The 24,222-nt window shown below is 37.5% G+C and overlaps 1 protein-coding gene across 4 annotated transcripts in view; it reads left to right on the forward strand.

The window, feature by feature from the left end:
- The window catches only part of LRRC49 (leucine rich repeat containing 49), a 154,863-nt gene that overhangs the window by 118,092 nt on the left and 12,549 nt on the right, over nt 1-24,222 (forward strand). For all 4 annotated transcript variants that reach the window (XM_042252119.2, XM_012180868.5, XM_015096846.4 and 1 more), the window contains 3 exons: nt 14,317-14,554; nt 16,415-16,600; nt 20,615-20,724. In XM_042252119.2, the coding sequence (XP_042108053.1) occupies nt 14,317-14,554; nt 16,415-16,600; nt 20,615-20,724 (534 nt within the window). The remainder of the gene's footprint in view (nt 1-14,316; nt 14,555-16,414; nt 16,601-20,614; nt 20,725-24,222) is intronic.

Here is a 24,222-nt window from a genome sequence, read left to right on the forward strand (position 1 = left end):
GTAAAGAATCCACCTGCAATGCTGGAAACCTGGGTTCGACCCCTGGGTTGGGAAGATCCCCTGGAGAAGGGAACAGCTACCTACTCCAGTATTCTGGCGAGAATTCCATGGACTTTGTAGTCCATGGGGTCACAAAAAGACACAACTGAGCAACTTTCACTTTCACTCTTGTAAGTATATCTTGCTGACTCCATTTCTCCATTTCTATACATTCTATCTTTGAATGTATATGAGATTGATCCCTGGGTCAAGAAGATCCCCTGGAGAAGGGAATGGCTCCCCCTCCAGTTTTCTTGCCTGGAAAATGTCATGGACAGAGGAGCCCGGTGGGCTATAGTTCGTGGGGTTGCAAAAGAGTTGGACACAACTGAGTGACTAACACTTTCACTAAGGAATATAACTGATATTTTAATATTTAACAATTTAGTTTGCATTAATACCAATTTAGTTGTATTAATTTATAAACACTTTGCTCTCATACAGCTCCAAATTTTGTCTTTATACATTGTGTGGACATTGACTTAGCAGCAGCAACATAGGTACTATTTTATGCATTTGTCTATTAAATCATGCAAGAATAAAGAATAAAAATACAGTGACACTGGATTCTATATTTATCTGTATAATTATCTGTTCTAGTATTCTTTGTTTCTTCGTGTGACTTTGAGTTATGGTCCAGGTTCCTCTCATTTCAATCTAAAGGACTAGTTTAGTGTTTTTTTTTTTAATAGAGTTAGGTGTACTAGCAGTGAACTCTCACAATTTTTGTTTATCTATAAATGTCTTAATTTCTCCCTCAGATTTGAAGTATAATTTTGCTGGATACAGAATTCTTGGTTAACAGTTTTTGGGTTTTTTTTTTTCCCCTTTCAATATGCCATCCCACTGCTTCTGTCTTCCATGGTTTCTGATAAGAAGCTGACTATTAATCTTACTGAAGATTCTTTTTATTAATACAGGACTATTCATTTCTCTCTTGTTGCTTTTAAGAATCTCTGTTTATCTTTGTCATTCCACAGTTGGAGTTGATGTTTAGAGTCTTCTCAGGTCTTTTCTGAGCATAAATGTGGACATAAGTGTCACCCTGTAGATTCCCTGGAACACACAGAAGCTTCCCAAAGTCCTTCTTCCCCTAAATATCTTCTTTCCCAGCCTCTTGTTTCTTAGTCTCTTTGGTCTATCTATTGTTTGCCCTGTGTGGCAGCAGCTAAATACATTTTTGCCTTTAAACACTTTTGAAAACTGCCACCTAGGAGGCCACCTCAGCTATGGGGAAGCTCAGAGGTAGGGAAACAAAGGCAAGTCCTTGAGCTGATCCTTTGGCGAGCTACTGGACATGTCAAAACATATAACCACAATTATTTTATACTAAGATATGTATGGCTTCCTCTGGTACCAACAACCCACACAAGGAATGTGAGCTGTCATGTTCAAGGCTGCCACTGAGCTGGGAAGTAGGGGATGGGAACAGGGTAACCTTAAATGCCACAGAATTGTCTTAAATTCTGTAAAAATCAACATTGTTTTCCTTCATTAAACATTCCCCTGATGTAATATTTCTTAGATTCCAGAATTCTGAAAAAGTTGAATCTGATAGTTTTTGCCATCATATATGGTGCCTTTATGGAGAGATGGAGTTTCAGACTTCTCTATCCTGCTTTTTTCCCTTCTTTGGTACTCTAATTTTGTTGTATTCTATGAACTATACTTTTATATTTCAAGATCAGTATCATTTATATTTGTTCTATAACCATTACATTTGTCAATTGGTAGCTTCTACAGATCAGCTCAACTAGTAAAGAATCTACCTGCAATGCAGGAGACCCCAGTTTGATTCCTGGGTGGGGAAGATCCCCTGGAGAAGGGCTAGGCCACCCACTCCTGTATTCTTGAGCTTCCTTGGTGGCTCAGATGGTAAAGAATCTGCCTTCAATGAGGGAGACCTGGGTTCGATCACTGGGTTGGGAAGATCCCCTGGAGAAGGAAATGGCTACCCACACCAGTATTCTTGCCTGGAGAGTTCCATGGACAGAGGAGCCTGGCAGGCTACAGTCCATGGGATTGCAAAGTGTTGGACACAACTGAGCAACTTGCACTTTCACTTTCAAAGATTGAAAACTGATGAAGTGTTTAAATGTCTGTGATTATGTAATTATCATGTAACTATTTTTTACTTGAGAGTCAAGTTGTATACTTATATCTTATTTTCTGCTTCCTAAACCATTCAAGAAAACTAGTCCTAGTATCAGATTCAAAGGTTACGCTTCAAAGTTTGTTGAAAACCGTGCCACAGTTTAGTTTGCTTCGTATTTGAGTCATGCCTTTCTTACAGAGTTTGTTTTTATCTAGGGTTTCTGATGGCCTGTTTGTTTAACAAAGAGATTCATGCTTCCTTTGCCACATTTCAGTTTCTTTGAACTTCTTATTTGTCTATTAAATAGTAGTATTTACTTTTTACCTGAATTATGTGTCTTTTTCATATCCTCAAGTACTTCTGTCCTTTCAACTTCTAGATGGTAGAATTCCTCTGATTTTAGTCCTGAGCTTTCTTTTCTCTCTCTGCTTTCCCCCTAAGCAATATCATATATTTGTTTGACTTTAAATACCATTTGTATTTTGAAGATACCAATATGTATGTCTTTTCTTCTATCGTTTACCCATTTGAATTGTGTTTAAGGGTAAAAAAAAATTTTTTTTTTACTACACTGAGATTATAAAAATATTCTCCCATTTTGTCTGCCTAAAGGTTAAAATATGGCCTATCATATTTTAGTCTTTATTACATCTGAAATTGATTTGTAAGTTTGAGGTTGGGTTGAATTTCTTTGTTCAACTGGGAATAACCAGTTGCCCCAGTGTTATTTGTTGAATATTCTTTCCTTTTCCAAATCAACTGCGATGTCCTTCTGCCTGTTTTATTGGCAGTAGAAGAAGGAAGTAGTAGGGTCCTTGCAGATCTTCAATTAATGCCCTTCCCTGTGTTAGTCTCCCATCTTCCATCATATCTCTGTTCATTTCTTTCCAAAGTTTGGGCATCTTGGCTGACATTTTTGTTCTTGTCCCCACTTCATATTCAAAGCTGTGGTTCCCTTTGTCCTTCCTCACACAAAATTCTTCACCTTCCAGCTTCCAGAAGCTTGCTGAAACTTCTTGCTAAAGATTGTCTCCCCCCTGTCCTCTTTACTTGTTGTTATTGTGAGTTTATAACCTTTTAATTACCTTAATGGGGTCTTGGAGGGAGAGGTTTCAAACACATGCTAATTCTATCAACTATTTTATGTGAAAGCACAAAGTGAAACATTTTAAGTATTAGAAGTTTTATTACTACATTCTCTGTAAGTCTTTAAAAATATAATTAAATTTCATCTTTCAGGAATGATACAAGCCTGGCTCTATCTGAAGGTAGAAAGTCAGAGGGCCACAGAGTCTTTTCCTTAGGGTTCCAATTTGCTTTTTAATGCTTCATGAGATTTTCCATTTTTAACAGTCCCATTTATGGTCTTTAGTATTTCATAATGCCAAAAGAGTGGCTAATTCTTGTGTTATAATGTCTGTGACCTTTGGCTTATGGGTGTGTAACTAAACGCCTGGAAATAAGTGTCCATGAAGAAATTATAGTCACATAAAGGGAAGAAATTCTGTAAAACTTTGGTATATCCCATTAATGATTTCACTGTTCACTGTACTTGGGACAGCTCTATAGTAAAATGACATATTACAGGTTTCTTTCCCCTGCCAGAAATGGGAAAGTACGTGGTGTAATGTTTTCTTTGCTTACATTGGATGCGTACAGTGAAGCTGGTTTATTTTCGGTCATTTCCTGTCTATGAACAGTGTGGTATTTTAGCTAACACTACTATAATAAAATATAATGCATAAAACGAATTTCCACACCTATGAATGTTGTAGTAGAAATTCATAAAATACATTATTATAGGAATCAGCACCACTTATTCATTGGGAAAAGAATCTTCCGAAATATTTTAAGTCTTTCTATTCTAGCTTGTTATAGAATGCATAAAGTTTTTTTTTAAACTGTAATCCTCTGAAATATTGTCTTTTCTCTCCACTTAGGCATTTAAGAGTATATTCTCCATTTAGCCTGCCTTTCTGGGACTTATTACTTTATTGTATTAAGTTAATCATCTAGTCTTAGAGTCCTTTACTAATCAGGAAGGCATAGAATATTTTTCTGATTCATTCTTATATAAAGGTTGAGTTGGATTAATGAACACTTGGAATTAACTTCTGAAAATCTTTAACAGAATTCCTATTTGATGGCAGACTGCCTTACTGTTATATAAATAGTACTTGAGTTGGGAAATATACATTGAAATGTATTGTACTTCATGGAAAAACAAATTATAAAGCATGGATCCTCTGTAGAGGAATACCACATTTCTTACAGCGTGAATTTAGCCTTGACAGGGGTAAGACCTAGGCCAGGTTGACTCCATCACCTACTCTAAACCTTGTGAGTCCTCCCTGTCATTCCTTCCCCACAGTCACTAAGTCCTACTTTTATAATCTCTTAAATATCTGGTATATCTGTGTTCTTTTATTAGTAATCATCATTAACATCTATTGAAGTAAGCGTTAAGTATGGTTTAGAATTGATCCCTGGGTCAGGAAGGTCCCCTGGAGAAGGAAATGGCAACCCACTCCAGTATTTTGGCCTGGGAAATCCCATGGACGAAGGAGCCTGGTGGGCTACAGTCCGTGGGGTCACAAGAGTCAGACCTGACTTGGCGACTAAACCACCACCATGTTTAGAATATTACTTCTAGTCTTAATAACAACTCTGAAAAAATATGTATTATGATATTTTACCTACAAGGAAACTGAAACTACAAAGAAATTCAGCAACTTGCTCCCAAAGTCATCTATTTATTCTGGCAAATCTAGGATTTGAACTAAGCTCTATCTTATTTTCTTGCCAATGCCTCTTCCACTGCCTGATGCTTTCTTTTTTGTTATATAATCTAGCTGACACTATTGCACTAGTCTTCCTACTAACCTCCCTCCATTCAGTCTCTCCTTGCTACCTACCTCATCCATAGAATTGACCAACTTATCTGTCTCAAGTAGGTCCTTGAGAGCAGGGAACATATTTTATTCATCTTTTTATTCCACAGAACCTAGCTCCATGCATGGCACACTGGAGATGCTTAAAAACTTGCATTGAGTATGGTTCTGTTATGTTTTCATTTAAAAATCTTTTTCTGCTTCTCAAACTTATGGGATAAAATCTGATTTTTTTTACTTCAGCTTCAGCTTCTACTCCCCTATATATTTTAGTGTTTAATTTCTTAATTTCAGTGTTCCATCCATATTGAAATTGTTTTTAACTGAGTATGTTATAATTAGGCTTCTGTGCCTTTCTTCATTCTGTTTTTCTTACATAAAGTATGCTTCTTCCTTCTACTTCTGATAAAATTCTACTGTTTATCTTTCAAGGACTAGTTCAAATATCAATACTACCTCCTTCTGAAACCTGACTTCTCTGCACTAGCAGAATTAGTCATTCTTCCTCTGCATTTACGTAACATATTGCTTAAATATTAATTGTGTGATAATAAGCCTATTATATTTGGATTAATGTATATATTTATCTTGCTTTCCACCCTCATAGAATGGGAGCTCCTTAAGGATAAGTAACTATTATCTTTATATCCCCAGTGTCTACCACAATACCTGACACAATACCTCTCCAGATTAACCTATTTGTTTAATGGGGTTGAGGTCTTTAGAAATTATACCCATTTGCTTATTAATTTAATTACAGAGTATTATTTGAGCAGTTATTTTTCTGGGACCATAAGTCAATAAAAGTGAAGAAAGTTTTGATATATCAAAAATCTTGCCCATGATTTCTGTTCTGATTGACTTTTTCAATGCAGATGAGCTGGTTGCCTGTGACAGAATTCTTAGGACAGTGCCCTGTATACAGTGAACTTTTAGCAAATGTTTGGCCAATAAATGAATGATAGAGCAAAAGAAATAATATGTATGTATGTTTGACTAAAAAGATATGGACATATCTGTTAGGCATACAAGAAAAACTGGAAGGACAATGCCCAACATATGAACATGGGGAGAAAACTTCCTGAATTATTTTTTTTATGGACATCAGAGCACACTTTGCCAGAGGAACAGCTTCCTCTATTTCCTATTGGCCACAGTTTGAGGCTGACCTTGAGCCTTATTCAGAAAATAACTGAAACATAATGATCAAAGGATCAATCCAAGAAGAAAATATAACAATTATAAATATATATACACCCAACACAGGAGTACTGCAATATGTAAGGCAAATGCTAACAAGTATGAAAGGGGAAATTAACAGTAACGCAAAATAGTTGGAGACTTTAATACCACTCTCACACCTATGGATAGATCAACTAAACAGAAGATTAGCAAGGAGATACAAACTTTAAATGATACAATGGACCAGTTAGACCTAATTGATATCTATAGGACATTTCACCCCAAAACAACGAATTTCACCTTTTTCTCAAGTGCACATGGAACCTTTTCCAGGACAGATCACATCCTGGGCCATAAATCTAGCCTTGGTAAATTCAGAAAAATTGAAATCATTCCAAGCATCTTTTCTGATCACAGTGCAGTAAGATTAGATGTTAACTACAGGAAAAAAACTGTTAAAAATACAAACATATGGAGGCTAAACAACACGCTTCTGAATAACCAACAAATCACAGAAGAAATCAAGAAAGAAATAAAAATATGCATAGAAACAAATGAAAATGAAAACACAACAACCCAAAATCTGTGAGATTCAGTAAAAGCAGTGCTAAGGGGAAGGTTCATAGCAATACAAGCTTACCTCAAGAAACAAGAAAAAAATCAAATAAATAACCTAACTCTACACCTAAAGCAACCAGAAAAAGAAGAAATTAAGCATTGCACGGTTAGTAGAAGGAAAGAAATCAGAAGAATTAGGTCAGAAATAAATGAAAAAGAAGCAAAGGAGACCATAGCAAAAATCAGCAAAGCTAAAAGCTGGTTTTTAGAGAAGATAAATAAAACAGACAAACCATTAGCCAGACTCATCAAGGAAAAAAGGGAGAAGAGTCAAATCAACAAAATTAGAAATGAAAATGAAGTCACAACAGACAACACAGAAATACAAAGGATCATAAGAGACTACTATCAGCAACTATATGCCAATAAAATGGACAACTTGGAAGAAATGGACAAATTCTTAGAAAAGTATAACTTTCTGAAACTGAACCAAGAAGAAATATAAAATCTTAACAGACCCATCACAAGCATGGAAATCAAAACTGTAATCAGAAATCTTCCAGCAAACAAAAGCCCAGGACCAGATGGCCTCACAGCTGAATTCTACCAAAAGTGTAGAGAAGAGCTAACACCTACCTTACTGAAACTCTTCCAGAAAATTGCAGAGGAAGATAAACTTCCAAACTCTTTCTATGAGGCCGCCATCACCCTAATACCAAAACCAGACAAAGATGCCACAAAAAAGAAAACTCAGGCCAATATCACTGATGAACATAGATGCAAAAATCCTTAACAAAATTCTAGGAGACAGAATCCAACAACATATTAAAAAGATCATACATCATGACCAAGTGGGCTTTATCCCAGGGATGCAAGGATTCTTCAATATTTGCAAATCAATCAATATGATACACCGCATTAACAAATTGAAAGATAAAAACCATATGATTATCTCAATAGATGCAGAGAAAGCCTTTGACAAAACTCAACATCCATTTATGATAAAAACCCTCCAGAAAGCAGGAATAGAAGGAACATACCTCAACATAATAAAAGCCATATATGATAAACCCACAGCAAACGTTATCCTCAATGGTGAAAAATTGAAAGCATTTCCCCTTAAATCAGGAACAAGACAAGGGTGCCCACTCCCACCACTACTATTCAACATAGTTTTGGAAGTTTTAGCCACAGCAATTAGAGAAGGAAAAGAAATAAAAGGAATCCAGATTGGAAAAGAAGAAGTAAAACTCTCACTGTTTGCAAATGACATGATCCTCTAGATAAAAAACCCTAAAGACTCCACCAGAAAATTACTAGAGCTAATCAATGAATATAGTAAAGTTGCAGGATATAAAATTAACACACAGGAATCCCTTGCATTCCTATACACTAACAATGAGAAAACAGAAAGAGAAATTAAGGAAACAATTCCATTCACCATTGCAACGAAAAGAATAAAATACTTGGGAATAAAGCTACCTAAAGAAGCAAAAGACCTATATATAGAAAACTATAAAACACTGATGACAAATCAAAGAGGACACAAATAGATGGAGAAATACACCATGTGCATGGATTGGAAGAATCAATATAGTGAAAATGAGTATACTACCCAAAGCGATCTGTAGATTCAATGCAATCCCTATCAAGCTACCAACTGTTTTTTTCAGAGAACTAGAACAAATAATTTCACTATTTGTGTGGAAATATAAAAAACCTCAAATAGCCAAAGCAATCTTGAGAAAGAAGAATGGAACTGGAGGACTCAACCTGCCTGACTTCAGACTATACTACAAAGCTCCAGTCATTAAGACAGTATGGTACTGGCACAAAGACAGAAATATAGATCAATGGAACAAAATAGAAAGCCCAGAGATAAATCCACACACCTGTGAACACTTTATAGGTGTCCTTTGACAAAGGAGGCAAGAATATACAATGGAGAAAAGACAATCTCTTTAACAAGTGGTGCTGGGAAAACTGGTCAACTACTTGTAAAAGAATGAAACTAGAACACTTTCTAACACCATACACAAAAATAAACTCAAAATGAATTAAAGATCTAAACGTAAGACCAGAAACTATAAAACTCCTAGAGGAAAACATAGGCAAAACACTCTCTGACATAAGTCACAGCAGGATCCTCTATGACCCACCTCCCAGAGAAATGGAAATAAAAGCAAAAATAAACAAATGGGACCTAATTAAACTTAAAAGCTTTTGCACAATGAAGGAATCTATAAGCAAGGTGAAAAGACAGCCTTCATAATGGGAGAAAATAATAGCAAATGAAGCAACTGACTGAAAGAATTAATCTCAAAAATACACAAGCAGCTCCTGCAGCTCAATTCCAGAAAAATAAACGACCCAGTCAAAAAATGGGCCAAAGAACTAAACAGACATTTCTCCAAAGAAGACATCCAGATAGCTAACAAACACATGAAAAGATGCTCAGCATCACTCATTATCAGAGAAATACAAATCAAAACCACAATGAGGTACCATCTCATGCCAGTCAGAATGGGTGCTATCAAAAAATCTACAAACAATAAATGCTGGAGAGGGTGTGGAGAAAAGGGAACCCTCTTACACTGTTGATGGGAATGCAAATGACTTTTACAGCCACTGTGGAGAACAGTGTGGAGATTCCTTTAAAAAACTGAAAACAGATCTGCCATGTGACCCAGCAATCCCACTGCTGGGCATACACACTGAGGAAACCAGAACTGAAAAAGACACGTGTACCCCAATGTTCATCGCAGCACTGTTTACAATAGGTAGGACATGGAAGCAACCTAGATGTTCATCAGCAGACAAATGGATAAGAAAGTTGTATATATACACAATGGAATATTACTCAGCTATTAAAAAGAATACATTTGAATCAGTTCTAATGAGGTGGATAAAACTGGAGCCTATTACACAGAATGAAGTAAGTCAGAAAGAAAAATACCAATACAGTATACTAACACATATATTGGAGAAGGCAATGGCACCCCACTCCAGCACTGTTGCCTGGAAAATCCCATGGACGGAGGAGCCTGGTGGGCCACAGTCCATGGGGTCGCTAAGAGTCGGACACGACTGAGCAACTTCACTTTCACTTTTCACTTTCAGGCATTGGAGAAGGAAATGGCAACCCACTCCAGTGTCCTTGCCTGGAGAATCTCAGGGACAGGGGAGCCTGGTGGGCTGCCGTCTATGGGGTCGCACAGAGTTGGACATGACTGAAGTGACTTAGCAGCAGCAGCAGCAACACATATATATGGAATTTAGAAAGATGGTAATGATGACCCTATATGTGAGACATCAAAAGAGACATAGATGTAAAGTATAGTCTTTTGGACTCTGTGGGAGAAGGCAAGAGTGGGATGATTTGAGAGAATAGCACTGAAACATGTATATTATCATATGTGAAACAGATCACCAGTCCAGGTTCGATGCATGAGACAGGATGCTGAGGGCTGGTGCCCTGGGATGACCCTGAGGGATGGGATGGGGAGGAAGTTGGAGGGGGCTTCAGGACAGGGAACACATGTATGCCCATGGCTGGTTCATGTCAATGTATGGCAGAAAACACTACAATATTGTAAAGTAATTAGCCTCCAATTAAAATAAATGATTAAAAAAATAAAGCTCCTTCTTTTTAATCGAGGGGAAAAAAAAAGAAAATAACTGAAAAAAGTTTGGTCCTGTAAGACCTATTTAATAGGTGCTTTGTTTCCTAGCAACAGCCCAGCAAACTTGCCATTTGTTTTTACTGAATGTCCATATGAAGTCTACAACAGTTGAAAATTAATTCTGCTTTGTTTTGGAACTGTACAACTGTTTTGCTGAGGCTAAGCTTATTTATTATTTCACTTATTTTCTTAACACTTTACTAAAAAACTTTTAAAGAAAATAACCATTTTCTAATAAAGGCATTTTATTTTGAAGTTTATTTTTTCATATTTTATTTTATTATTATTATTTTTTACTTTACATTATTGTATTGGTTTTGCCATACGTCAACATGAATCTGCCACGGGTATACATGTGTTCCCAATCCTGAACCCCCTTCCCACCTCCCTCCCTATACCATCTCTCTGGGTCATCCCAGTGCACCAGCCCTAAGCATCCTGTATCCTGCATCAAACCTAGACTGGCAATTCATTTCTTATATGATATTATACATGTTTCAATGCCATTCTCCCAAATCATCCCCCCCTCGCCCTCTCCCACAGAGTCTGAAAGACTGTTCTATACATCAGTGTCTCTTTTGCTGTCTCACATACAGGGTTATTGTTACCATCTTTCTAAATTCCATATATATGCATTAGTATACTGTATTGGTGTTTTTCTTTCTGGCTTACTTCACTCTGTATAATCGGCTCCAGTTTCATCCACCTCATTAGAACTGATTCAAATGTATTCTTTTTAATGGCTGAGTAATACTCCATTGTGTATATGTACCACAGCTTTCTTATCCATTCATCTGCTGATGGATATCTAGGTTGCTTCCATGTCCTGGCTATTATATCATAAGGAAAAAAGATAAACAAGACATGTTCAAACAGACGATGTAAAACAACACAACTTCTCATAGCTATGATTCAACTTCTTTTGCTGAGTATCATGGCCATCAGGCATCACTACATTAACTAGCAAACTTTTTTTTTTTTGCCTTGACTTTACTTTTTCATTATTTGTGTTTGCCTCACCTGTGAGAACCATCTTCCTAACCCCTTAGCCTGTGTCTGTATCACCGACTCTGCCCCTTCGTTCAAACCACAGTTGATGATTGGAACACCCTTTTGAAGATTCAGTAGATACTCCTAAGAAAATTCATAATTGTCTCACTCATTAATTCTTTGAAGAAATATTTACAACATGTGCTAGGAGCTGTGCTAGGTGCTGATCTACTCTAGTGAATGTGACAGAGTTTGAACCCTCAAGGGTCACATTATTCAGTAGGAGAGACAAGCAACTGCAGTACAGTATGGCCAGTGCTGTGTTCTTTTCATAAAGCCATCTTTATTTTGGTGGTACTGAAATGTAACTCCTTTATCCTATTCTAGAAATGATTATATGTTCTATGGGTTGTGTGTGCACTCAGTCGCTCTGTCTTGCCCAGCTCTTTGCCATCCTATGGACTATAGCCCACCAGGCTCCTCTGCCCATGGAATTTTCTAGGCAAGAAGGAATGGGGTGCCATTTCCTACTCCAGGGGATCTTCCAAACCCAGGGATCGAACCGTGTTTCCAGCATTGGCAGGCAAATTGTTTATCACTAGCTCCACCTGCTCTACATAGCTCAACACAAAGTTATCACACAAACCACAATATAAGGAACTCTTAATTCTCACCTTATTTTTGTTCTGTTATCAGCCATTACCTTTATAGGATTTTCATCTAAGATTATTCACACACCATTGCTCACTAAATATTTGATTATTACTGTATAATAATCATGGCCATGAGCACTAGCCTGGCAGAAATCAATCCTTTTTATATTTTCTTGGTCACACATTCACAGAGTTGATGGATGTTATTACCCAACTTCTCATTGTGTTAACAAGTATGTTGCATGTTAAGTGGTGCCTGTGGAGTAAGTACATGGAAATCTAGTAAAGCATGGTAAACCAGCAAGGTGATGGTTTGTCCGTCTTACTCACAACACCAGCATTATAAAACTTCTGAAGGTCTTTAATAATGCAGTCATTTATATTGTGAAAAGCCCATTAATAGATTCTAGACCCTCCAAAGAGGAAAAAAATGTAGCCAAAATTGTAAACCCATAATTATGATTGAATATGAGAAGTGGTGTATCAGAGGAGTATACAAAATTCTGTTGGAGTCCAAAGGAAGGCAAAACATTAATATGTTAGTAAGGGCAAATAAAAACTATCTAAAGGTAAAATTCCATAATGAAAACAAAGCATTATTTGAGTTTCGAGATTGAGTAACAAATAGTTATGTCTGTATTCATGAAGCAGAAAATTTGAGTTGGATCAAGCAGCTATGGTTTTTCCAGTAGTCGCATATGGATGTGAGAGTTGGACTATAAAGAAAGCTGAGCACCTAAGAATTGATGCTTCTGAACTGTGGTGTTGGAGAAGACTCTTGAGAGTCCCTTGGACTGCAAGGAGATCCAACCAGTCCATCCTAAAGGAAATCAGTCCTGAATATTCATTGGAAGGACTGATGCTGAAGCTGAAACTCCAATACTTTGGTGACCTGATGCAAAGAACTGACTCATTGGAACAGACCCTGATGCTAGGAAAGACTGAAGGCAGGAGAAGGGCACAACAGAGAATGAGATGGTTGGATGACATTACCAACTCAATGGACATGAGTTAGAGCAAGCTCTGGAAGTTGGTGATGGACAGGAAGGCCTGGCATGCTACAGTCCATGGGGTCGCAAAGAGTCAGACACAACTAAGCGACTGAACTGAAGCTATTTCTTTTCTTTTTCAAGAGCATTCATTTAGGTAACCTTTTACAGAAGTGTGGCTCTAACTTTGAAAATATTAACAGTTATCATAGTCACTAGAGTATGTGAAGTTATTTTGCATGTGTATGTACTGGATTTTTTATCATTTCTTATTTCAATACGGGGAGGAAGTCTTCATTGATTTTGCTGCCTATAACTGTAATATATTTACACTTGCATATTTTCAAACACATTGAACTATTTTAAAATGTGGAGTCAAAGTTACCCCTTAGTCCAGCTTCTGAGAGAGAAACTATTGTTAGCAGTTAGTATGTGAATTCCCAAGTATTTTATAAACATAGTTTTATATTATATTGTTCTTACTATAGAAATATTATTCTGTAAAATGCAGTTTTTTTCAGTCAGACAGTGGAATACTTTCCAGAGTAGGCAAACTTACTTGTTTTGACATGCAAAAGCATCTATGCTGTATTAAATGGATTATTTTATTTTTTTCTTTTTTTTAAAACCTTTTTATTTTGTATTGGGGTTTAGCCAGTTAACAATGTGATAGTTTCAGGTGAACAGTGAAGGGACTCAGCCATACATATACATGTATCCATTCTCTCCCAAGCTCCCGTCCCATCCAGGCTGCCACATAACACTGAGCAGAATTCCATGTGCTATACAGTAGGTCCTTCTTGGTTATCTTAAATGTATTATTTTAAAACTAAATAGAATATCAATTATCTTCCACCAGTATAAATAATTTGGGTTTAAAAGTAGTAATTTTTTGTTCACATGTGCCTCTTTTTAAATTAAAGTATATGACTATAGAAGAATATAAAGCTTCAGTTCAGTTCAGTCGCTCAGTCGTGTCCAACTCTTTGCGACCCCATGAATTGCAGCATGCCAGGCCTCCCTGTCCATCACCAACTCCCGGAGCTCACTCAGACTCATGTCCATCAAGCTTGCAGATGCACTATTGAAAATTAGTCTTTGGTACTCTGGGTTTAATTATTGAAATAAAAAGAAATGGATGTAAAATTTCAAATACCTTTTCCAACAGATCTTTATAATCTGTTATTTACTTTGCATGATAAAACTTTCATTAAGATTATATGATGGGTTTCCCAGGTCTCTGGACTCAGGACTCACCAGTGGATTACAGGATCTATCTGTCACAGACACACACCTTGTTGAAGTGGATGGAGACACGCTTTCCCTGTATGGCTCAGGAGCACTGGAGTGTCTGGATCGGAACTGGAGCATGCAAACAGCAGGAATGGTGACAACAGTGTCCTTCACGTTCATAGAATTTGATGAAATCGTCCAAGTGCTTCCCAAATTGAAGATTAAGTTTCCTAATTCTCTGGTAAGCATTTCCTTTTTGTTGTATATTTGAATTCTTCTCAGTCATGACTTGTATATTCCGGCCAAAGACCTATTTTAACTTTTATTTATGCTGTTTCTATCTGGCAGGGAGACTAAGTTCTTGTGTTGAATTTCTGAATCTGATATTTAAATTAGTACTCATAAATGGCCTTGCAGTCTTCTATTAATATTGGAAATTTTCTCTCTAGAAAATGCTTCCTTATGGAGTATGAAGGGCCAATGTAATTTTAGTCAAGTGACATGCTTCTACTCTGGGAAACTTTCAACAGGACCTCACCTAACTCTATATTATAAATTCATTTACTATACCTGGTATTAACAGGACAAGTATACTCACATATAATTTTTATAGTAGTCCCCTAACAACATTTAAAATCATTTTAATAGCTCATTAAAGTTACTTTGAGAAATTTGCCTTTTCCAGTTATGGTATTATTATATTAATTATTAGTATGAATTTGTGAAAGCTGTGATTTCTGAGTTCTTTCTTGAGTTTTTATTATCATTGTGTTTTTCTCAATTAGCTAGTGATTTCCCTCACCAACGCTTTTTTAAAAATTTATTAATTTTAATTGAAGGCTAAATATTGTAAAAAAAACAAACCACAATATTGTAGTGGTTTTTGCCACACATTGACATGAATCAGCCATGAGTGTACATGTGTTCCCCATCCTGAAGCCCCCTCCCAACTTCCTCCCCATCCCATCCCTCAGGGTCATCCCAGTGTACCAGCCCTGAGCACCCTGTCTCATGCATTGAACCTAGACTGGTGATGTATTTCACATATGGTAATATACATGTTTCAGTGTTATTCTCTCAAATCATCCCACCCTCACCTTCTCCCACAGAGTCCAAAAGTCTGTACTTTACATCTGTGTCTCTTTTGCTATCTTGCATATAAGGTCATTGTTACCATCTTTCTAAATTCCATATATATGTGTTAGTATACTGTATTGGTGTTTTTCTTTCTGGCTTACTTCACTCTGTATAATTGGTTCCAGTTTCATCCATCTCATTAGAACTGATTCAAATGCATTCTTTTTAAGAGCTAAGTAATACTCCATTGTGTATATGTACCACAGTTTTCTTATCCATTCATCTGCCAATGGACATCTAGGTTGCTTCCATGTCCTGGCTATTGTAAACATTGCTGCGATGAACATTGGGGTACATGAGTCCCTTTCAATTCTGGTTTCCTCGTCACCAACGCTTTTATAATGTATTTTGTTCTTTTGTTATATTTTCCTCTCTAATAAAAAGGATAGTAGTGGAGACAGTGTGTTTAGAAAAGATCATCCAAATTCACAGACAGAACATTTCTATTAGCATTTCAATGTTGGTATTTTGTTTTCTGATAGCCAGTTTAAGTAGCGTACACAGTAATTAGCAAGATAAAAGTAATAATGGTTAACTAGTTCTTCTCAGAAGTACTGTGAGCCCTGTATTTGTAAAGTTCTGAAAATTTTACTTCTGGTTTTTCCTTTATAGATTTAATCTCCATGTAAAACATATAAAATCATTGTAATATCTGGAAGAGTCTGAATTATTGTATATTTATATAAGTTTTTAGAAATGTAGTTAGTTAACAGATAGGTGGATGTCCTTTCCAGAATGGAAATCACTTTGAATTCAATATTGGGTGGCTTAATATATTCTATCAATAATTTTTTATTAGGTAGATTAAAGGTATTTAAGTTTAATACATTTAGTTGGTTTAATGAAAACATATTAGTTAACCCTAAAATTTAGACTTATTTGGGGAATGATAGTGAAGCTTTAATGGTAACATTTTAAGATGGTTAGAGTCAATATTCACCCCTTTTTTTGTTTATTATTGTAGCACCTTAAATTCAAGGAAACAAATCTTGTAATGCTGCAGCAATTTAATGCACTAGCGCAGCTCCGCCGAGTTGACCAGTTGACAATCGATCCTCAAGGAAATCCAGTTGTCGGCTTTACACTCTGGAAATATTATGTCCTGTTCAGGCTGAGCCATTTTAATATGCAGAAAATAAATGGAACAGAGGTAAGCTAAACACTAAGTCAAGTGTAGAATTGAAATGTTCCTTTTAAAGGGAAATAATTGTAAAAATATCCAGGAATTTATGTATAAAATCATGATTGAACTTTTGAGAAATAATTTTTTTTTTAATCGTCACATTTAAAATGTTGAAAAGCTAAAAATATTTGTCTAAAAACTTCTAATATACTAGGCAAATTTTGTGAGTAAATTAGTAACCAGATCATGGTGAATAGTAAATACTTCTTCTATTGTTTTTAAGTATTCAGAGAAGGGGATTGATAGGATAATAGTTTAAAATGAAAAGAGAACACTTCTGTAAGTAATGTGATCTTTGTGTTTCTCAGAGTGTTTTACATACTGACATGTAAAAGGGCCTGGGGAAGTGATACTAAATGTCATTTAATAAAGGTTGTGATAGAGGAAGGGAAGAATAACATGCAAAAAAATGTACATAGGGAAAGAAGAGTGATTTTAAAAGAAGATAAGAGGGAGAAATAAGCAAGGGGGAAAGTTAAAAGATGAAAAAGTCTACATGAATGAAAAAGGAAATAAAACAACCATAAGTAAAAGTCTAGATTGCTTTGTTAATAGTTTGTAACAGCTGCTTGGACATATCTACATTGTATAATTCAGGTCTGGAGCCTGAATAGCTGGAAAATTATTAGCAAAATGTTATTTTTCAGATTGATTCTGCTAAGCTTGTCACGAGGGTAATCCTCCAGCTATCCAAAGATCATGTTCTCTTTAAATATTACTTTGGAAGAAGAGAGAGAAGCTATGCTTCTTCTTCTGTGGAATTCCAGAACTGAGTTTAGATAGTCCTCCAAAAGGAAAAAATCTTTTAATATGCTACTAGTATTAGTGTGATTATCTCTTAAAATTCAAACCTCCTTATTGTAAGATGAGCTATAATCAACTTTGCTAGCAGGGTGGGAAGAGCAACTATAGTTCCCTGCAACTGATACACTATAAGTAGTGAAGTGAAGTGAAATTGCTCAGTCGTGTCCGACTCTTTGCGACTCCGTGGACTGTAACCTACCAGGCTTCTCCATCCATGGGATTTTCCAGGCAAGAATACTGGAGTGGGTTGCCATTTCCTTCTCCAGGGGATCTTCCCGACCTAGGGATTGAACCGAGTCTCCTGCCTTGCAGGCAAACGCTTTAACCTCTGAGCCACCAGGGAAGGTAACTCTGGCCTAAAACTTGAGAACTCCAGCATACCATCAGGAGATTGGAGGTCTCTGGGTCAGCATACAAGAGCCATGTGAAATTTGCATCAGCTACTTTGGCCACCTCACGAGAAGAGCTGACTCATTGGAAAAGACTCTGATGCTGGGAGGGATTGGGGACAGGAGGAGAAGGGGACGACAGAGGATGAGATGGCTGGATGGCATCACGGACTCGATGGACGTGAGTCTGGGTGAACTCTGGGAGATGGTGATGAACAGGGAGGCCTGGCGTGCTGCGATTCATGGGATCGCAAAGAGTCGGACACGACTGAGCGACTGAACTGAACTGTTGCAGCCATGAAATTAAAAGACACTAACTCCTTGGAAGAAAAGTTATGACCAACCTAGATAGCATATTCAAAAGCAGAGACATCACTTTGCCAACAAAGGTCCGTCTAGTCAAGGCTATGGTTTTTCCAGAAGTCGTGTATGGATGTGAGAGTTGGACTATGAAGAAAGCTGAGCGCCGAAGAATTGATGCTTTTGAACTGTGGTATTGGAGTAGACTCTTGAGAGTCCCTTGGACTGCAAGGCGATCCAACCAGTCCATTCTAAAGCAGATCAGCCCTGAGTGTTCTTTGGAAGGAATAATGCTAAAGCTGAAACTCCAGTACTTTGGCCACCTCATGCGAAGAGTTGACTCATTGGAAAAGACTCTGATGCTGGGAGGGATTGGGGGCAGGAGGAAAAGGGGACGACAGAGGATGAGATGGCTGGATGGCATCACCGACTAGATGGACGTGAGTTTGAGTGAACTCTGGGAGTTGGTGATGGACAAGGAAGCCTGGCGTGCTACAATTCATGGGGTCGCAGAGTCAGACATGACTGAGCAACTGAATTGAACTGAACTGAATGGTAGGTCCACAACCCCAGTATCAGCCATCTGTTGAAGATGTAGGGCAAACCTGGAACCTTCAGATGACTATTAATATCTCCAACTAGTTCACAAGAGATTCGTTTTAGTTTTATGTACCCTCTTGGTACTTCCCCAGAGAGGTTGTAAGTCACTGGTCAGATCTAATAGTTCCAAAAGTTTCCAAAGCTAGCCTGGGCTGTAGGATAGTTATTTTAGCTATAGGTGAGGAATTCTTCCTTGTTAGTGGCCAAACCATTATGTTCATTAACCCTAAATACTGTATTTACCCAAATGTGGATCACTGCTGGAGACATAATAGTTATTATAAAACCTTAAAATAGGAAGTAATATCATTATATAGAGAAGAATGAGAAAGAACCAATGTAATGTACTCTGATTTAAAGTTCTGAAAATGTCAATGCCCAGGAATATTTGACCTTTTAATAGAAGACCTAGAATAAATCTGCTTATCTCGTCCTTGACAGTATGTGATAATGTTATACTGTATTTCTGCTTTTCTTTGTATGAGAGAGAGTGAGCATTGTGAGCATCAAGAGGAGAAGATGGAGTAGTGGCCTACACTGGCCACTAGGTGACTATGTTAGACCAAACAAGTTAGTTGTCAGCTGAAGGAATGATTCTGGGGAGCTGCAGCCTCATTAACTACTGAAGTCTAGGGAAGGAAGGCAAAGAGTCAGTCTGCAGTGATTCATATGTATAAGTCGCTTGTGAATTATGGGTTATTTTCCAGAAAATCCCTGTGTAGGTAATTATAGCAAGTGTTAAGAATAAAGGTTTTAAAGATCCAAAATGGGTCTCTCAACATCAGCTCTATTGACATTTTGGACCAGATAATTCTTTGTTATGGGGACTGTCCCATACCCTGTAGGACATTTAACAGCATCCCTGGCTTCGACTCACTAGATGCTAGTAGTATCTGTCCACCAGGTGCAATAAACAAAAAACATCTCCAGACACTGGCAAACATTCCCTAGGGGCCAAAGTGGCCCCTGATTGGGAACCACTGAATTATATTGGCAAAGAAATAGTATTTAAAATGCAAGAAACCTAATTTTATATTTAAAACATGCCGAGATATTAATACAAGGCTTGCTTTTAGCCTTTAGTAGTTTCTTGGTTAACACAGGAATGAGCCCACATGGGGAATGTACCTGTGACAAACCGTTCCTTGTGTGGAGAAAAGTGGATGCAACTTCAGAAGGAGCAGGAGTGCCATTCCCAATCCAATGTTCATTCCCTCAGAAAGGGATGAAATTATCCTTTCAGGAACAAGGTATTAACAACACCTTGACTTGCCTTTAACACATTATTAAAGTTAATCTATTCCACTGACACTTGAGATTTTCCCCCTTAAATCATTCTACTCAAAGAAGCTTTGGGATTTTTGGGAAAAAAAAAAAATTTCATTAAGAATTTAAGGTGTCTCAAGTATAATCCTCAGGAACCATGGCTTCTAAGTCAGAGCTAACACCTCACCACCCAGCCCTCTTCCATCACAATAAGCCACATTTGTAAATCTACATTCTAATCAAGCTCAGGGAAAAAAGAGAAATATCAGCCAGAACTCACTCTCTTCTTATAGCCCAGGAGAATGTATTTTCCCTGAAAAGAAAATATTGAATTAATTTATTTATTTTCGGCTGCTCCATAGTTGCAACATGTGGGGTCTTCCTTGCAGTGCATGGCTCTGCAGTTGCAGTTTGCAGGCTTTGTTGCCCTGCAGCATGTGGGATCTTAGTTCCCGAACCAAGACTCAAACTGGCATCCTCTGTATTGGATTCTCAACCATTGGACCACCAGGGAAGTCCCTACAAGAAAATATTTAATCTGGACATTTCTATGAGATTATGTTAGTTGTATCAAGTTATGAGGCAGTGTCATTTTTTACCCCTTTCCTAATTGTCTCTTCAGGTGACGCAAAATGATATGATAATGGCTGAGAGGCTGTTTGGAATCCTAGCACATGTAGCATCTTCTGAATTACCACAGTACCGTCTGATTTCAATACTGGGTGATGCCAGGTAAACTTTAATTTCTGTAGTTTTTATAGAAGTATTGTTGCACTAGACAAAGTAACACATAACACACACTTCTTAATTGTGCTATTTATTCATTCCACAAACATCCTAAATTTGTGTTTGTCTGGCCTTCTCCAAAGTTTTGGAGATATAAAGATGAATATGATGAAGTTCTTGCTTTTTGGTGGCTTATAAGCTAATAAATTATTAGTTTATGAGCTAATAAGGTAAGACATTTCAGATGTTGTAAGAGAGGGCTGTAAGAGTATAGGAGAGATTACGCTTTGGAAGAACATTGGGGAAGGCTTCACAAAGGACTTAACATTTTTCTAGCTCATCAGGAATGAATAAGGGTTTTTTCAGATACAGGGTATGAGGGAAGGAGATCTGCTAAGGCACAGGGAATTGTAAATAATTCAGTATAATTAGAGCATAGGATGATTGTGAATTGTGATAGAGAGTGAAAGTAGAAAGATTGATTGTGATCTGATTTTGAAGAGCCCAGAAATCCATGAAAAACAAAATGAATACTGTGCTTTGTAATTAAGCACAACAATCATGTGATTAGATTCATGTTCTAGAATAGCTGCCATTTGAGAGGATCCAGATGGAAGGAATGGAGACCACTCAAGAGGCCAGTCTGTACTCCAGGAGAGAGGTTATAAGGGTCTGAACTAAGACAGAATAGAGAAGATAATTGAAAACCACATAGAAGTGGACCTGACAGAAAACGCTGACTGGCAGGGTGTGGCATGGACAGAGGAAAGGCAAAGACAGCGTGCCAGTCATGACTCAGTTATAGATGGTCACCCTGACCAGAGGAAGGAGAAAGCAGTTGGTGTACGGGAAGTTAGTCATCCACAAAATCACTGAAAGGGGCAGGGAAGCAGTCTGTAGCCTGGGCCGGGAGCGGATCCCACAACGATACCGCAGAACCAGTCCACCAAGGGCACTGCCACCTTGGCTACAGTCTGGGAGCTGGGGAGTCAGGATGCTTGTCCGAACCATGGCGTCCACTTTTCACACGGGGTCAGGAAGTTCCCCATTCCCCTCCTCAAAACTTGGCTCTACTATGATTCTTGCCAATAAAGGGGTGTCTGGCGTGCTTACTCTCCCACTTAGATCAGGTCTGATTTCAGAGCTTACCCATGTGTATCTGATTGGCAGAGCTGAACTCATAAAAAGCCCGCAGAACATTCTGAAAAAAAGTACCGAGCGAGGTGCTGCTACAAAATGAACAGTAAATGTAAGAAATAAGAAGCATTGAATTAAAGAAATGATGTTGTGCAAAGACTCATTAGTAAGTGGGCTTCCCTGGTGGCTCAGTTGGTAAAGAATCTGCCCTCACTGCAGGTAGACCTGGGTTTGATCCTTGGGTTGGGAAGGTCCCCTGGAGGAGGGCATGGTAACCCACTCCAGTATTCTTGCTAGAGAATCCCCACGGACAGAGGAGCCTGACGGGCAACAGTACATGGGGTAGCAAAGAGTTGGACACGACTGAGCGACTAAGCACAGCACATAATGCAAAAAACTTTAATAACGTGAAAATAATGATTCCAGAATATCCTCAGAAAAAGGATGTTGACGTTTGCCAAGTTTCTTTCCCTGTTAGAGAGAAATAGAAAAGTATATGTTTATCTATGTGTTTTCAAATCTCAAGGGCTACCATTAGAAAAGAAGATAAGAGGTACAATTTCTAAATCATTAAAAGAAAAAACCACTGATCAACAAAAAAAGCAGGAAGGGAAGAAAAAAATGAACATGTCAGTTATCACAATAAATATTCATGAATGAAATTCTATTCATTGATAATAGCTCTCAGCTTGGGTTAAAAACTGAATTTCACTTTGTTTTTGAGAGATACTCCTAAACCAATATATAAAGGTTGAAAATAAAGGGATGGAAAATATATAACAGGCAAATAACAATACATAAATATGGGAATATTACTACTAGTGGTGATAGAATTGATGATGTTGTTGTTCAGTTGTCCAGTCATGTCCAACTCAGCGACACCATGGACCATAGCATGCCAGACTTGCCTGTCCCTTACCATCTCCCAGAGTTTCCCAAGTTCATGTCCATTGCATTGGTGATGCCATGCAGCCATCTCATCCTCTGACATCCTTTTCTCTTTCTGCCCTCAGTCTTTCCCAGCATCAGGGACTTTTCCAGTGATTCAGCTGTTAACATCAGTGACTAAAATGCTGGAGCTTCAGCTTCAGCATCAGTCCTTCCAATGAGTATTTAGGGTTGATTTCCTTTAAGATTGACTGGTTTGATCTCCTGGCTGTCCAAGCAACTCTCAGAAGTCTTCTCCGGCACCACAGTTCAAAGGCATCAATTCTTTGGCGCTCTGCCTTCTTTATGGTCCAGCTCTCTCAACCATATGTAACCACTGGGAAGACCAAAGCCTGGACTACATGGACCTTTGTTGGCAGAATGATGTCTGCTTTTCAACACACTAAGTTTGTCATAGCTTTCCTGCCAAGAAGCAATGGTCTTCTAATTTCATGGCTGCAGTTACCATCCACAGTGATTTTAGAGGCCAGTAAGAGGAAATCTCTCACTACTTCCACCTTTTCTTTCTATTTGCCATGAAGTAATGGGGTCAGATACCATGATCTTAGTATTTTTAATATTTAGTTTTAAGCTGGCTGTTTCACTCTCCTCCTTCACCCTCATCAAGAGCTTCTTTAGTTCCTCTTCTCTTTCTGCCATTAGAGCATTAGAGTGATATCATCCAAATAACTGAGATTGTTGCTGTTTCTCCCACCTATCTTGATTCCAGCTTGTCACTCATCCAGCCTGTCATTTTGATAATATCAAAAACTTAAAATCCACCAAAAAAGATAATTATGAAACTTAATGTAACCAAGATCACAGCTTCTAAATATGTTAACAAATGTAAGTATATATTAACAAATTCATATTATTGTGGTAAATATTAAGCTATTCGATCATTTGATCAAATAAACACAGTTAGAAAAGAATACTGAGGATTTGAATAACTCACTTAACACACTATACCAAATAAATGTATTTAGAATTTTATTTCCAGAAACTTATTCCCAATTCAGGGGGGAAAAAAGCCTATTTAAATACCTATTTAAAACTTTCAAAAATTGAACATATATTTAAACTCAAAGAAAATCTTCATATATCTCAAAAAGCATATTCATGCACATAACTTTCTATAATGATAATATCATAAAATTAAAAAAGAATGAGACAAATACCTGTACAATTGCAACTGGAAAAGCAAAGAAACAAGAGAAACAAATTCTCAGAAAACAAGATACAACTTCCTTAAAACTTTAAAAAAGTTGTTTGATCTCAAAGTTATAGATAGCACAAACATAGGTATCCAGGGATTTTCATTACAGTGTTTATAATATTAAATAACAAACATATGAAAACTCAGTTCAGTTCAGTTCAGTCATTCAGTCGTATCCGACTCTTTGTGACCCCATGAACCGCAGCATGTCAGGCCTCCCTGTC

The sequence above is a fragment of the Ovis aries genome, chromosome 7 (assembly GCF_016772045.2).
Source record: "Ovis aries strain OAR_USU_Benz2616 breed Rambouillet chromosome 7, ARS-UI_Ramb_v3.0, whole genome shotgun sequence".
Classification (NCBI taxonomy): Eukaryota; Metazoa; Chordata; class Mammalia; order Artiodactyla; family Bovidae; genus Ovis; species Ovis aries.